We start from the raw sequence: 17,562 nt of genomic DNA, 5'->3' as shown, positions 1-17,562 counted from the left end.
CCCCCCACCATCCCCCCCGCCCCCCCCTCCCCACACACACACACACACACACGTCTAATTGGTTTAAAGCCCTCTCTACAACCCTATCTTTTTGATATTTCTGGTCCCAGCACACTTCAAGTGAGGCTACCCATCCACAATTCCCATCATCTATCCCAGTACTGGGACCAGTGCCTCAGTGAACTGAAACCCATTCTTCCCACACCCATCTTTAAGCCTTGAATTTAACTCCTTGTCTTGATTTATTCTATCCAAGTTTGATGCATGGCTCAGGTAGTAATCCTGAGATTACTACCTTGGGGGATACACGTTCTGTCAAAAGGACAAACATTTGGGCACAGGAGGCAGGGTTGCCTTGATAGTAAGAAATTAAATTAAATTGATAGCAAGAAGTAATGTGGAGCCGGAAAGCATTGAATCTGTGTGGGTAGAGGTGAGGAATGATCAAGGAGCAAAGACCCTGATTGGAGATAAGTGCATGCATTCTCGCAGTAGTCAGAATGTGGGGAAGAAAATAAACCAGGAGACAGAAATGGCAATTAAGAAAGGCACTGTTACAATAATCATGGAAGAACTATGACTCTATGACTCTATGACCGCAATATGCAGGTGGGAAAGGTTGGCAGTGATTTCAAGATAAGGAGTTCTTGGGATGTCTACAAGATGATTTTTGAAGCAGCTTGTGGGATGGCAAGGTGGCTCAGTGGTTAGCACTGGGACCCGGGTTCGATTCCCGCTTCGGGTGACTGTCTGTGTGGAATTTGCACATTTCTCCCTGTGTCTGCATGGGTTTCCTCTGGGTGCTCCGGTTTCCTCCCACAATCCAAAGATGTGCAGGTCAGGTGAATTGTCCATATTGTTAGGGGCATTAGTCAGAGGAAAATGAATCTGGGTGGTTTCCTCTTCAGAGGGTCGGTGTGGACTTGCTGAGCCGAAGGGCCTGCTTCCACACTGTAGGAATCTAATCTAAAGCCCAATAAGGGACAAGCAATTCTGGACTTGGTGATGTGTAATGAGGCAGACTTGATCAGGGAGCTTAAGGTGAAGGAACCTCTAGGGGGCAATGACTATGATATGATCGAATTTGCCCCGCAGTCTGAGAGGGAGAAGCTGAAATCAGATGTAATGGTGTTATAATTGAGTAAAGGAAATTATAAAAACATGAGGGAAGAGCTAGTCAGAGTTTTTTGGAAGGGGAGCAATGGCAAGAGTTTCTGGGGGTAATTCAGGATCACAGCAGATCCCAAGAAAGAAGAACCATGCTCAGGGCAGGATGAGGCAAACATGCCTGACAAGGGAAGTCAGGGACAGCATAAAATTTTTAAAAAGCACACAATGTGGTGAAGATCAGTAAGAAGCCAGAGGATTGGGAAGCCTTTAAAACTAACAGAGGATATATAAAAAAAACAATTGAGGGGAGAAGATAAATGTAAGAGTAAGCTAGCGAGTAATATCAAAGAGTATTGCAAGAGTTTTTAAATAAATGTCTAAAAGGTAAGAGAGAGGCAAGAGTGGACATTGGATCGCTGAAAAATGAGGCTGGATTAGTAGTAATGGGGAACAAAAAAATGGCAGAGGAACTGAACAGGTACTTTGCATCAATTTTCACAACAGAAGTTACCAGCAACTTACTGGAACTTTAATGGAATCGGGGGATGGGGGGTCAGGAGTGAGTGTAATGACCATCACTAAGGAGAAGGTGCTGGGGAAGCTGAAAGGTCTGAAGGTGGATAAATCACCCAAACCAAATGGACTGCACCCCTGAATTTTAAAGGAGGTAGCTGAAGAGATTGTGGAAGCATTGGTGGTGATCTTTCAGGAATCACTGGAGTCAAGGAGCGTGTCAGAGGGCTGGAAAATGGTTAGTGTAGCACCCCTGTTTAAGAAAGGAGGGAGGCTAAGAAGGGAGGGAGGCAAAAGATGGGCTGATTGGCCTAACCTTAGTCACTGGTAAGATTTTAGAGGCCATCATGAAGGGTGAGATTGTGAAGAACTTGGATGTGCATGGTAAAAAAAGGGCTGAGTCAGTTTGGCTTTATCAAGGGAAGATCATAAAGAACAAAGGAAATTTACAGCCCAGGAATAGGCCCTTCAGCCCTCCAAGCCTGAACCGCTTGAAATCCACCTAACGCCCATTTTCCAAGGATCTGTAACCCTCTGCTCCCTGCCTAATCATGCATTTATCCAGATGCACCTTAAAAGAATCTACTGTGCGTGCCTCTACTACCTCTGCTGGCAACGCGTTCCAGGTACCTCCCACCCTCTGTGTAAAGTAATCATGCCTGACAAATCCATGAGACTTCTTTGAGGACGTTCAAAGAAAGTAAGACAAAGGTGAGCCAGTGAGGGTGATCTAATTGGATTTCCAGGAGGCCTTTGACAAGGTTCCACACAGAAGGTAGCTTAATAAGGGAAGAGGCTATGATGCCAGAGGCAGATACTGGCATGAATAGAGGATTGGCAGAAGGTAGAGAATAAGAATAAAGGGGTCTTTTTGAGGATGTCACCTGGTGACTAGTGGAGTTTAGTAAGGGTCCCTGTTGGAACGACAACTATTCAAGTTATACATTGATGATCTAGATGAAGGAACTAGAGGCATTGTTGCTAAGTTTGCACATGACACAAAGATAGATGAAGGAGCAGAAAGTGTTGAGGAAGTGAGGAAGCTGCAGATGTACTTGGACAGGCTGGGAGAGTGGGCAAATAAGTGGCAGATGGAATACAATGTGGGCAAGTGTGAGGTTATGTACTTTGGTAGGAAGAGTAGAGTCATAGGCTTTTTTCGAAGTGGGGAAAACTTCAGAAATCTGAAGCACAGGGACTTGAGAGTCTCAGTTCAATGCTCTCGTAAGTTTAACATGCAGGTTCATTTGTCAGTTAGAAAGGCAAATGGAATGTCAGCATTCATTTCAAAGGGCTAAAATATAACAGCAGGGATGTACTGCTGAACCTGTATTAGACTCTGGTCAGACCGCAGTTGGAATGTTGTGTGCAGTTTTGGGCCCTATATCTAAGGAAGGATATGCTGGCATTAGAGGGGTTGAGTGGAGATTTATAAAAATGATCCCAGAGACGAAGGTCATGTCATATGAGGAGTGGTTGAGGACTCTGGGTTTATGGATTTGAGGAGGATGAGGTGGGATCTGATTGAAACTTACTCAACACTGAGAAACCTGGATAGCATGGCCATGGAAAAGATGTTTCCATTAGTCCGAGAGACTGGGACCAGAGAGTACAACCTCAAATTGAAGGGGCGACCCTTTCAAACTGAAATGAGGGGTAATTTCTTCAGCCAGAGGGTGGTTAATCTGTAGAACTCTTTGTCACAGAAGACTGTGGAGGCTATGTCATTGAATTGTACTTAGGGCAGAGAGAAATAAGTTCTTAATTAATAAGGGGATCAAGAGTTATGGGGAGATGGCAGAAGAATAGGATTGCGAAACACATCAGCCATGATTGATTGGCAGAGCAGGCTTGATGGGCCAAATGACCTAATTCTGCTTCGATAAGTTATGGTTTTATGGTCTATCGGTTAGCAGCCTCATAGTCATAACTACTGAACTACATGCACGTCTGATTCATACTCAAAGCTATGCTCCCCAACAAAGTTCAATTTTAAGTTAGAGCATCTTTCGACCCTCGAGATTAAACGCATTAGAGAAACTTTATAACCAAATGGAACTGACACATTCCATGAAGTTAAAGTAGTATTTAGAATCATGGAGGTCTACAGCATATAAAAAGGACCTTTGGCCCATTTGTATCTGCACCAGTCAAAAACAGCCACCTAACTATTCTAATCTCATTTTCTAACACTTGGTCCATATCCTTGTATGCCTTGGCATTGCAAATGCACATCTAAATATTTCTTAAATGTTATGAGGGTTATTGCCTCTACCACCCTCACAGGCAGTAAGTTCTAAATTCCCATGATCCTCTGTGTGAAAAATCTTTTCCTCACATCCCCTCTAAACTTTTTGCCCCTTACTTTAAATCTATGCCCTGGTCATTTATCCCTCCATCAAGGGGAAGGGTTTATTTATGTCTATCCTATCCATGCCCCTCACTTTAACCTCATATTAGACCAAAGATTTGCAGGTCAGGAGCTTTGGCCATGCTAAAGTGTTAAATGCATTAGTCAGAGGAAAATGGGTCTGGGTGGGTTACTCTTCGGAGGGTCGGTGTGGACTGGTTGGGCTGAAGGGCCTGTTTCCACACTGTAGGGAATCTAATCTAGACTGGAGGTGTAGTGAACTTCTTAAAACTTAGGCAGCTTTGGTCATCTCTCAAGGAGAGAGTCCCACATTGCTAGAACTTAGAGCAATTTGGGAACAGATTAGGAAGCGACTCAAAATATGCTGCCATTTTAATGCTGATATTTGCCTAAAGCCGCCTCGTACTAAATCAAAAATGGCAGCAAAGCAGCACAATTTCAGCTTTAATTAAATTGTCTGATATTTATCAGTGCAGTTGGACTTCATACTTAGTACAAATCTACTATATACCCGGAGAAACTTTTTAGGGTTAAATTAACTGAAGTTAACTCTTGTTGTTGAAGCAACAGTGACTGAAGTTTCTGAAATACCTCTCACTCAACAAATGCGCATTACAAATTCTCTTGGTTCTAGAATTTACTGTGACCTCAACATAGCCCCACAGTGCTGCCAGCATTAAGTAAATATCCAACTTCTAAAAGATCTAAAATTAATGAACAGTACCAAAGCTGTATTTTATATTCGTGTAGAATATAAATTACTGACAGCTTTGAAATTTGGAAGAAAAAATATTCCAGTTCCTAAAGGAAACCTGTCTAATGCTCCTTTCGGGAATTGTATAATGCCTGTTGACTTTTGTGACTGGGTTAGTGCTCTGTGCATATGATATTCATTAGATTGACCAAGTCCAAGCATTCACGTTTCAATCAAGCCAGTATTTGTAGTCCTCCTGCTTTAAACGTATCAACACTTTAACACTTTCAATTCAGATGATGAGAGATTTGAATCACTGATTATCATGCAGTGGAGGCAGAGGATAGCCATGAAGGTTATTGAAAGATAGGGCAGGCTTGAGTATCTGTATACTTTATTCCTGCTCCAATTTCTATTATTCTTACAATTATTCCTCACTCGATTTATTAAGTGTGTTCAGTTTGGAGGGTAATGAATAGGAATATGGATGGTTTAGACGTGCGAAGAAAAGTTGCCAAGTCACCTCCGATCCACAACGGCTAACTTTACTGTCAAGTAACAGCATTGACAACAATCAACTCTGAAGAATGTTTAGATTGGCAGGTCTAAAACTGTCCTGCTAGCTCAGAGGAAGGATAAAGTTAGGAGGAAATCTGTGATTTTCTTTTCAGTATAAATTTGGGTACTTTTGTACTTTTCCCCTGTTTTCTAATTTCCTTTCTTTTACATATTTAAGCTGCTCCCAAGCTGCCTTATATTTATTAATCAAGGGGGTAAACCATTAACTGTTCACAGACTGCTTCCATTCCTGTGCTTTGACCACTTTGTTATTTCAATGTGATGCTTTATTGAATCCATAAAGCTCAGCCTGTGTAATGGTGAATGTGAGTACCCACTATTCCATACTGTTTTTGCACGTGTCATTCGTTGCTAATAAAAGAAAGTATTGAAACTAAAGATATTAATGGGCAAATACAGATGGCAGACAGAATGAGATCATGTTCTGCTCTCAGTCTTTTACCTATGTATAATGTGAGCATATATGCAACATGCTGTTGCATGAGTTTATTGCTTATTTTACAGACAGACATATACATCCTGTGCAAACATGGAATAATAAGGAGAGATCGTTTGAGACCTGAAAGTCCTTTGCAGTTTACAGAAGTGTTCCATTATATTAAACTTGTCAATGTTTTATCCAATTCAAAATACCAAAGACATGACTCACAAGTGTTCAGTCAGGTTAACACAAGCATTAGTTATACAGTGAAGAAAATGAACTTGTTCAGTCTCCAGAGAGGATGGATTTCAAATGGATCTTCTTGGAGAGAAGAAGAATATTGGGTTTGAAGTCTTAGACAAACGTACCATGGACTTACTTGTGAACTCTTCAGGGAGAATGTTACAAACATTCCCACATTAAAATAGAGGGCACCAACATAATCCTCTTGACAATCCTATGTTGGCAAGAGGGAAAAATAGGCTGGGAAGACTGGGACATTTTTCACTGGAGTGTTGGAGGTTAGGGGGTGACTTTATCGTAGTTTATAAAATCATGAGGGGCATAGATAAGTGAATGACAAGGGTTTTTCCCAAAAGTGAGGAAGTTCAAAACTAGGGCTCATATTTTTAAGATGACAGGAGAAAGACTTAAAAAGGACATGTGGGCCAATTTTCTTACTCAAGTAGTGTTTTATGTGTGGAATGAACTGCCAGAGGAAGTGGTGGATTGGGCATAGTTACAATGTTTAAAAGATATTTGGATGGGTACATGGGTACAGGAAAATGAACTAAGCATAGGCAGGTGGGACTACTTTAGTTTGGGAACATGGTTAGCATGGACTAGTTGGACCGAAGGGTCCATTTCTGTGCTGTATGACACTAACTTAACTGCATCAAAGGGTTCAATTTTAACCAAATGTATCTTTTGGCATACTGACACAATCTTAAATCCAATAAAAACTATTATGGAATAGGTGTAAACGCAGAGCTATACGAAATCCCTTCATTTTCCCAACTAGTGAATTTGATTAAGATTAGTTTAATTAAGTTCTTTTTTCTTTCTTGTTCAGGTTCAGTGTCACTGGCAAGGCCAGTCTTTGTTATCTATTCTTAATTGCCTTTATGACAAGATAATTAATGGCTTTCAAGGTCATTAATGGATAACAAATTAATGAATAGGGGTATTGTACAGGGCCTTGGTGAGACCACACTGGGAATATTGTATGCAGTTCCGGTCTCCTTATCTAGGGAAGGATGTTCTTGATATAGAGGGAATGCAGCAAAGGTTTACCAGATTGATTCTTAAGAACCGACGTATAAGGAGAGGTTAAATCGGTCGGGATTATATTCACTGGAGTTCAGAAGCAAGATCTCATAGAAACCTGTAAAATTCCACAGGACTAGACAGGGTAGATACAATAAAGCTGTTCCTGAGGGCTGGGTTGCCCAGAACCAGGGGTCACGGTCTCAGGATAACAGGGTAAATCATTTAGGACTGGGATGAGGAAAAACCTTTCACCAGAGAGTGGTGAGTTGGTGGATTTGCTACTACAGACAGGAGTCAACACTAAAATATTGTAAGTTTTCAGGATGATTTATATATAGAACAGGAGGTGAAGGAGATCAAAGCTTATGGAGGAGAAATAGGAACCGCTTGTTGAGTTAGATCATATTGAATGGCAGAGCCGTCTGAAAGGGCTGAATAGCCTGCTCCTCCTCCAGGTTGCTATGTTTCTGTGAATTCACCACATTCTAGTGCTAGCTAGGTTACAAGTTGTTTCCAACAACGTGCTTACACTTTAACAAGAAATAATTAATATATGTTACATCAATCTGAACAAGACTCCAACTTTTTTTGTAATAATGTGTTGCCTTGGTGGTATCCTATAGGATACTACTATCATTTCACACAAGTGTGACAGGAAAAGCAATCTGCCATGAAATTGTCATCTGTAATAAATAATGTTCCAACCATCCTTGAAGATATATTCATTCCAAAACTCTCCCAGGAATATAAAATGTTTGGTTGTATGATATTGAATTATATTTGACTTATAGTCATAGAGTTGCACAGCACAGAAACAGACCCCTCGGTCCAACTTGTCTATGCTAACTAGATATCCTAACTTAATCTAGTCTCATTTGCCAGCACCTGGCCCATATCCCTCTGAACCCTTCCTATTCATATGCCCAACCAGATGCCTTTAAATGCTGTAATTATACCAGCCTCCACCACTTCCTCTGGCAGCTCATTCCATACACAGTCCACCTTCTGCATGAAAAAGTTGGACCTTAGGTCCCTTTTAAATCATTCCCCTTTCACCTTAAACCTATGTCCTCTAGTTTTGGACTCCCCTAACCTGGGAAAAAAACCATGGCCGTTCACCCTATCCATGCCCCTCAGATTTTATAAACTTCTGTGAGGCCATCCTCAGCCTCCAAGCTGTAGGGAAACTAGTCCCAGCCGATTCAGCCTCTCCCTATAGCTCAAATCCTCCAACCCTGGAACATCCTTGTAAATCTTTTATGCACTCTTTCATGTTTCACAGCATCCTTCTTATAGCAAGGAGATCAGAATTGAATGCAGTATTCCAAAAGTGGCCAAACCAATGTCCCGTACAGCCACAACATGACCTCCCAACTCCTATACTCAATGTGCTGACCAATAAAGGCCCTTTGAATTGGTTGCAGTATACTTTTAATTCACTCACTGTACAATGTCACTGTGGTTTGAAGTGCTGTTAGCCAAGCGGACATTTCCATTGATTAGTGTGATGCATGAATGTACTGTGTGTAAGGAATAGATTGGAAACAACCAAAATATAATATAGCCTGTTCTAAGTACAAGATGTTAACTTACTCACAATTCATTCATTTATCCAGAGTTAAAATTGGACTCTTGGAGTTTAGCACTACCTTAGCCACATCCTTGATGAATGTTACAGTGCTGACATTATGTTGATATTAGCAATGAAACCAAAAGCTTTGTTCCAACTATGTGCAGCTGTTACAATTTATTATGGTTACAGAATGTAGTAAAATACCTAACAGTGGCCCTTTTAATAGTTTATATGAACTGTCTTGAACTTTAATGATTGTCAAAATGCTTCTCTGCCATGTCTTTTGAGAATTCCTATTAAGCATTAGTATTTGGTATTGTCGAACTTTGCTTTTGAGGATTTACCTGCCAAATGATAATCCGCAGCTGGAGGTTCTGTGCTGCAGGTGCTATTAAGCCATCAGCCTTATATTTCAACAATACATTGAGAAAAATGATCTCTTTTCAGCAAGAATTAAGTTCTATCCAATCTTTTTAAATGTTCTTAAGCAGTTGCTGAGAAAGCGTATGCATTTCACTTATAAAGAAATTACTGTTGTCAAACAGGACACAGGTAGATAGTGCTCCCTAGAAATACCGAGCAGATGTGCATAAATGGTTGAAAAGTATAATTGATAAAATAATTAGGGTTATAGGACCTTGGCAATTGCCTCATGATTTAACTCATTTTGACTTTGGTCCTTTTTGTAAACCATCTGATCAAACAAAGACTCATCTTGAATAGGTTTGAGGTTCATATGTTTTGGGAGAGAAAAATAAGAAAAAGGAGTATAGACATTTGCCCCAGGATTACTGTCATGTGGGAAGAGGCCAAAGTCAGTGTCATTGCCATGACAGTGGTAACTTTAATCTTCCTAAATGATCAAGTAGTGATCAATAGATCGGAAATCCATTGGACCTCCTCATTGGTTTTCTTGCTATTATAAACAGTAAGAACATAAATTTATCTGTGGAGTATTATTAACCCAGTCAATTTATGAGTAGGATCTTAGTAAGTTTTGGGACGATTTGTAGCTCAGGTTGAGGTTCTGGATGTAGGTTTTCTTGCTGAGCTGGTAGGTTCATTTCCAGATGTTTCGTCACCCTACTAGCTAACATATTCAGTGGGCCTCCTGGCAAAGTATTGCTGCTGATTCCTGCTTTCTATTTATATATTTGGGCTTCTTTGGGTTGGTGATGTCATTTCCTGTGGTGATGTCAAGCAGGGATCGGCAGCAGTACTTCACCTGGAGACCCACTGAAGGTGTTACCTGGAAGAGTGATGAAACGTCTGGAAATGAACCTTCCAACTCAGCGAGCAAACCTGCATCTATGAGTAGGATCATCATAAGGCACTGAAGAATGAACCCCTGAATCCAGTAATCACTATTGTGTGTTCCTTTAGTTAGGTTTTCAGTATTACTGAACAATAATGAACATCAGTAATTAGTTCCAATTTGTTTGGTTTGCGCAGACATTGATGAGTGTATGAATGGAACGATCTGTGGTACTCATGGATATTGCGAAAATACAGATGGATCCTTTCGTTGCCATTGTGACCAAGGTTTTGAGATTCCACCAGGGGGCCAAGGATGTGTAGGTAAGTGTAAGTTGGTCATGAATGTTCAAGCCTTATTCAAAACCATTAAACTATTCCAAGTGTTCTGGATTTCCCAATGAACCACAAGTGAGAAAGTACAAAGAGAGATTAGTATTTTTTCTGTTAGCTGCCCAGTTTTCTGGTGCTGCACACAGTGATTAAGCTGATGATTAACTGTTGGTGATGTCCATTTTGTTGAAAATGAACATAATGTCCACCTCTCTATTGGCCAATGTTTTATAGAAATACTAATAGCAAATTTCTTTGGCCAAATATTACATAATACAAAAATGTGTGTTTCTTAGCATTTGAAGTTGTTGGAAGTTAATATATTGTGTGAAGAAATGGAAAACTGTCAACTAGGATTTCATTTATCACTACACCAAATTCTTTAGAAGTACACTTAAAATGAGTCAATGAGAGTTGACTGAGAAATGGATTATTTAACATAGTTGTATTTATTCTTTGACCCAAAAAAATTGTTTTATGGATCACAAACAGAACAGTTCGTTGAAGCTAATGCATATCAGAACATTTCACAAGAATACCAATTCAAGAGGAAAAGCAATATTTAAAACGCCTGAATGGAGACTGCTGATTGATTTGTTATTGGATTCTAATTGGTAGAGACATTGCCATGGAAAAACACACATTCATACAGATTGATTGTTAATAGCCATGTTTTTTGACATTATGTTCAATTTCAACAAAATGGACATCACCAACAGTTAATCATCAGCTTAATCATTGTGTGCAGCACCAGAAAACTGGGCAGCTAACAGAAGAAATACTAATCTCTCTTTGTCCTTTCCCACTTGTGGTTCATTGGGAAATCCAGAATACTTGGAATAGTTTAATGGTTTTGAATCGATTGTTAATAGCCACGTTTTTCTTAAAATGTTAACCAGGCATTTTCTATTATTGTTTATTATTATCTATTTTGTTGTGTTGAAACAGGCACTGTGCGTGTCTGTAAAGAAAAGGGTTATGTGTACTATGTTCCCTCTGACCTTTTTTTTTTCCTGCTGCATGGACCTCTGCGCACTCTGCAAGTTTGACTGCTATTCCCCTACTGGTTGTCAGTGTAATTCTTTGCACATTTAGGATTATCCAGCAAATGTTGTCCAACTGCAGGATCACATTTAAAGCTAGACATTGCGTTGTGAGCTAGTTGAATATGATCAATATATTGCTTGTTACAAATATTTAAAGAAATATGCTGTTTGGTGCAATCCACCAATCTCTAGGACACGCAGCCTACATAACTAGCATCGCACTGGTACTGAAAGTCATATGCCGCATTATTCATTTGTTAATAGACAGAACATCTTTTTAGCTAACAGTAACGTTGTGTTAGTGGCAAACAACACTCATGTTCCCACTGCTTAGTAGTGACATGTAACCTACAATCTTAAATCCATGCCTCTGTAATTATTCGTTCAATGGCATAACCTTGATGTTATCTTGCACATGGTGGTTGTGAAATTGTAGACACTTGTTCAAAATCCTGTATTGTTTTATAGATTTAATAATAGTTGGTTTTTTCTTTAACCATCTAAAAGCTTGCATCAATTTTAATACCAGAGTTAATTACGCTAAAAATTTCAATCTCTACTCACATTGGCTGATAGCATTCTACACCACTAACAGCAGTTCTCAAGATCAGGGAAAGTACAGTCATTCTCAAACAGTGCATTGTTACTTCAAATTGACCCAGGTTTTCAGTACTTAATCAAACATTGACTGAAAATTGTTGTCAAAACTATATACAAACTGACGTGTTACGTTGAGTTTCTTTCATCTCGGAGTCAGGGTCAGTAAACAGTCTGGGTAACCAGCTGTACTTTTTATTTGTTGAATTTGTAAAAAAGTAAATGATGAATGAGTGGATGTTGAAATCTGCTTTCCTTGAAAGAGTTCCTTAATTTTCTCTTTGCCTCTGGAAGTGTCTTTTTTTTTAATTTGGTGAAAAGCTGCTTTAACGATGACAGTTGGGCATTGCATTGTTTTACTTTTCAGGATTTTGTTGAATCAATAACAGATGTAAAGTAGTTTACATGGTATAACACCCTAACATTTCCATGGCACAGGCTTTGTATTTCTTGCCTGTAATTGGCTCAAATATCATTCAAAAAACTGTGAATACAATAGTTGCCTCTGTTGAGTATCATGCACAGAAAAGACATCGAGGACTACATTTTTGCAAAATTCTGCAAGTGTCAATTTTTTCTTCGTGGGTTTCTCCCTCTGAGCTCCATCAGATCTTCTTGTCCAGTTTTACAGTGCTCACCTCATTAAGTATTTGCCAGGCCACCATGATGTTCCTCTTGCTCTCAGCAGCAGCAGTACCTGTTGCTACATGAATGAGAATTAAAAGAATAATAACTAACTTTATTGAAACATTTAAGCTTCTTAGGAACATGACAGGATAGATTTGGAACAGTTGTTCATCCTTTGGGAGAGTCTATGGCCATAGCGTATGATCTCAGAGTGAGAGGTCGTACATTTAAGACTGAGATGAGGAGGGGTTTGTTCAATCAGAGCGTAGGAATTCTGTACCACAGAAGGTTGTAGTGGATTATTAAGTTTATTTGAGGTAAACAGACTTTTAATTAATAAGTGAATCAAGGGTTCTGAGGAAATGGCAGGAAAGTGGAGTTGAGGATGATCAGATTAGCCACATCTCATTGATTGGTGGAGCAGACTTGATGGGCTGAATGACCGACTTCTGCTTCTATGTCTTATGGTCTTATGGATCTTCCAGTGTTTGTACTGTCCGTGCTATGTCCCAAACCCAGCTGTGCACCACTTCAAACATTGCAAGCTAGGCTTTGTCTTTCATAGTTTGTGTGTGTGAAGAATTCCACAGCAGATGGCCTACTCACCCTTTCTTAGGAGGGTGTGAGTCCTTGCACTAACGAGAGATAACTGCGACGGATACTCAGACTTCCATGTCTTGGCAACCAAGCAAGATTAATTGTGAAGTGCTGCCCTGCTCTTGCGTCCTTGGAAGGATCTTGGAATGAAGCAGGAACCTGAGAGAGATCAACGATAGATCAACTCTTCCAGAGTACCAGGGGCCAGACTTCTAAGATGTGGTCATGATGTTCATAGATAAGCTGAAAACCATTGACAAAATGGAATCCTTTCCTATTAGTGACATTGGTCACGTTGTAATTGCTACTCTCACCATTTCATGTCTCCAGCGCAGTGAACCTCAAATTCGTCAGCACATATCAATTTCTCACTGTATCCCGGGACATCCCGATTCAGCAGAAGCAATCTGTCACATTCATCCGCAGGATCTCGACTCTCATTCATCTCAGTTTTTGAAGGCTTCCTTTCAGCATCGGAGGTTGAGGGATGACTTTATAGCAGCTTATAAAGTCATGAGGAGCATGGATAGGGTGAACAGCCAAGGTCTTTTCCCTGGGGTGGGGGAGTCCAAAACTAGAGGGCATAGGTTTAAGATGAAAGGGGAAAATTTAGAAGTGACCTAAGGGGCAACTTTTTCACGCAGAGGGTGGTGCATGTATGGAATGAGTTGCCAGAGGAAGTGGTGGAGGCTGGTATGATTACAACATTTAAAAGGCATCTGGATGGGTTTAGAGAGATATGGGCCAAATGCTGGCAAATGGGACTCAATTAATTTAGGATATCTGGTCTCATGGACGAGTTGGACCGAAGGGTCTGTTTCTATGCTGTACATCTCTATGACCCTGTGACTTTATCTGCCATTGAAAATGAGAAACTGTGGCCCTCCTGCACTTTCTTCACATCAGGACAGCACCTTTTGCGGCAAACTCTACATTCGGAGGCTGATTAACATCTGCTGGAAGTTGTTTCAAGTCTTAGGGTTCTGGATAGATGTGTCCCTCATTGGTGCCTGTGGTCGTTCATCATGCCTTAGCCATGGAGATGACAACATCTGGATGCCTGGATCCATTGGTGATGGTTCCAATCATCACTCATAGGAAATATCAGATACTAAGCAACCCCTTAGAAATGGCAGCAGCCAGTAGCTGCAATGCACACAGTTTTCCACAGTCGTCCATATAATGGCCTTGCCTCCAAGTCAAAACTCAGTGGACTCCAAAAGCCCTGGGTCTGCCACTGGGTCTTGATCTATGCCCTGCTCCAGACCCTGCGAGTGTCCCCAAGATTTCCAGCAGAGTTGGACCCTGTCAGGATGCAGAAATAGTTGACTATGTTCCAAAAGAAGCAAGAACCCTAGAGGGTCTCAAGTCAGAGCTAGAATGCATCTCCTGAAAATCTTTCCATGGTAGTCTTTGAAATACAAAACCAAATGTTCTTTCAGTTGTAGTGGTTAGATTTCTGTGAATGACATGATTTACTGTGATTGGCATCCCCAGTCTGACAATCTGAACTGATTTAACAGCCCAAAGTCCTATTCAAAACTTTGTATTTGTTGTAGATATCATACACTGTCAAGTCCCTATACATTCTTAAACAGAAATTGCTGGAAAAGGTCTGTCAGCCTCTGTGGAGAGAAATCAGAGAATCTTGTCCGTTTTAATAAGGTTGCCTCTCATTCTTCCAAACTCCAACTGGTATCGTCCCAACCTACTCACCCTGTCTTCATAAGAAAATCCCTGCATGTTCAAGATTAACCCAATGGACTTTCTTTGGAATGCATTAGTGGCGCTGGAAGAGCACAGCAGTTCAGGTAGCATCCAAGGAGCTTCGGATGCTGCCTGAACTGCTGTGCTCTTCCAGCACTACTAATCCAGAATCTGGTTTCCAGCATCCGCAGTCATTGTTTTTCCCTCTTTCTTTGGATTGCATCCAATTTCAGTCTATCTCTTCTGAGATAAGGGGACCAAACGTGTTCACGGTATTTCAACTGTGGCCTTATTAGACCCTTGCATAGTTTTATTAAGGCTTCCCTATTTTTGTTTTTCATTCCCTTTGAAATAAAGGCCTTCTTGCTGAACTTGCACATTAGATTTTTGTGATTCATGAATGAGGGCTCTCAAATCCTTCGATGCTGCAACTTTCCACAATCTTTCTCCATTTAAATTATATCCAGCTCGTCTACTCTTCCTGCCACAGGGTATAAACTCACATTTTCCCACTTTATATTCCATCTACCAAGTTTTTGCCCTCTCACTTTACCTGGAGACTTTTTGTGTCTTCCTCAGTACCTGACTTCCCACCTGATACTGTGTCATCCACAAATGTAACAATAGTACATTCATTTCCATCATCCAAATCATTCATTACAGTTTCATGTTATCACTCAGAACAACAGCCCCCCATCTCGACTCTCTGTCTTCTATTAGTTAGCTAATCCTTTATCCATACTAATATATACCCTGGGCTCTTACCTTATTAAATAGCCTTGTGTGCGGTTTCTTATTGAACACCCATTATAAATCCAAATCTATTACTTCAACGGGTTCTCCTTTATCTATCCTGCTTGTTACCCCCTCAATGAATTCTAATAAATTTGCCTGACATAATTTCACTTTTAAAATCTGTGCTCACTCTGCTTGATTACATTACATATTTCTAAATGTTCTGGTATTACATCCTTTAATAACAGAATGTAACACAATCCTTTGGGTGAAGAAGTTCCTCCTCAACTCAGTCTTAAATCTGCTCCCCCTTATTTTGAGGCTATGCCCCCTAGTTCTAGTTTCACCCACCAGTGGAAACAACCTCCCTGCTTCTATGTTATCTATTCCCTTCACAATTTTGCATGTTTCAATAAGGTCCTCCCTCATTCTTCTCAATTCCAATGAGTATAGTCCCACTCTACTCAATCTCTCCTCATAAGTCAATCCCCTCAACTTCAGAATCATCCTCATGCACGTCCTCTGCACCCCCTTGAGTGCCAGTACCTCCTTTCTCAAGCTAAGAGATGACTATCAAACTGGTCTGGGATTTTACTCCTTTGGACTCAAAATCTAAAAGCAATGTGCCTATATTTTGAAATAATATCAGTTGCATTGTGCCTGTTGATATTTGAGCTGCATAACTGATTGTCCAGCTTAAGATTTTCACATAGAATGGCTGATAAGTAAGCAGATTGATTGCCAGCACCAAGTGCTTTTGGAATAGAAATATTTGTTCTCATTAGCATCGAAAGAATCCCAGTGTATTGAATAGTCTTCTGTCAACAAGAGTGTCTCCCTTTAATAGTGACATTATCAATAGATACAGGTTTAATTTACATCAGCAGGGCTCCTGAGCGCTGCACATGGTGGGCTCCATGTCAATTGGCATGGAGAGAGAAGGTTAAAGGTTGACCAATGGGGGCAGAAACATGGGATGAGTGGGGAATAGGTTTACATGAAGTGTATGAGGGACCATGTAGTGGGGAAGAAGACCATAAGGTGTCTTGGTGGGTATAAGAGGTAATGGACCCAGGGGGACATAGCCAGGATTAAGGATATGAGGAGCCATGGGGGTGTGGGTAGGGCAATAAGATGACATGAGTTGGTATAAATGAGGCATTGGGGGTGTATGAGAGGTGAAGAGCTGTAATGGGTGTGATGTGGGCAGCACAGGGGCTCAGTAGGGCAACACAGTGGCTCAGTGGTTAGCACTGCTGCCTCACAGCACCATGGTCCCAGGTTCAATTCCAGCTTTTGGTGACTGTCTGTGTGGAGTTTGCACATTCTCCCCGTGTCTGCGTGGGTTTCCTCCGGGTGCTCTGGTTCCCTCCTACAGTCCAAAGATGTGCAGTTCAGGTGAATTGGCCGTGCTAAATTGCCCATAGTGTTAGGTGCATTAGTCAGAGGAAAATGGGTCTTCGGAGAGAAAATGAGGTCTGCAGATGCTGGAGATCAGAGATGGAAATGTGTTGCTGGAGAAGCGCAGCAGGTCAGGCAGCATCTAGGGAACAGGAGAATCGACGTTTCGGGCATTAGCCCTTCTTCAGGAGGGTCGGTGTGGACTTGTTGGGATGAAGGGCCTGTTTCCACACTGTAGGGAATCTAATCTAAATCTTTGGTTTTATTCTCTTTTTATTTACCTCTCACACAGAGTCTGTGCATCAAAGCAGGCTCTCTGAACAGCCTACCCCTGGAAGCTTATTGTTATTGACTTAGCCGATGGCAGTATTGGATAAATCAGATCCCAAAATGAAAGTTGGCTTGATAGATCATAACTTTATCATTGTCATTTGGTTACCATAGAGATCAGTCATAACATATTCACAAGACTCTATCGATGTATGTTTAACAAAAAATCATCAATGTTTATTACACACAAAGGGAAAAGACACGGTATAAAAATTATTAGAAATGATCCTAGTACAAAGAACAGCAAAAACAATTCAACCCTTTTTCCCTTAACAACAACCTTATAGATACTCAAACCACATGAAGGGTCACTCTTTCTCCACTTGAAAGTGCATTGGTCACTTGGTATGGCTCTACTTGGTTCCTTTCTAGTAAACGTCTGCATTACCAGGATGGTGCTGGGCT

The 17,562-nt window shown here is 40.7% G+C and overlaps 1 protein-coding gene across 2 annotated transcripts in view; it reads left to right on the top strand.

Moving 5' to 3' along the window:
• LOC122553394 (latent-transforming growth factor beta-binding protein 2-like) overlaps positions 1–17,562 on the top strand; it is a 465,241-nt gene that overhangs the window by 382,459 nt on the left and 65,220 nt on the right. For both annotated transcript variants that reach the window (XM_087989653.1, XM_087989652.1), the window contains one exon: positions 9,983–10,108. In XM_087989653.1, the coding sequence (XP_087845779.1) occupies positions 9,983–10,108 (126 nt within the window). The remainder of the gene's footprint in view (positions 1–9,982; positions 10,109–17,562) is intronic.

Source organism: Chiloscyllium plagiosum, unplaced genomic scaffold (assembly GCF_037043375.1).
Source record: "Chiloscyllium plagiosum isolate Xiang-an unplaced genomic scaffold, Cpla_swu_hap1 HiC_scaffold_8, whole genome shotgun sequence".
Taxonomy (NCBI): Eukaryota; Metazoa; Chordata; class Chondrichthyes; order Orectolobiformes; family Hemiscylliidae; genus Chiloscyllium; species Chiloscyllium plagiosum.
This window is presented reverse-complemented; position numbering and strand designations above follow the sequence as displayed.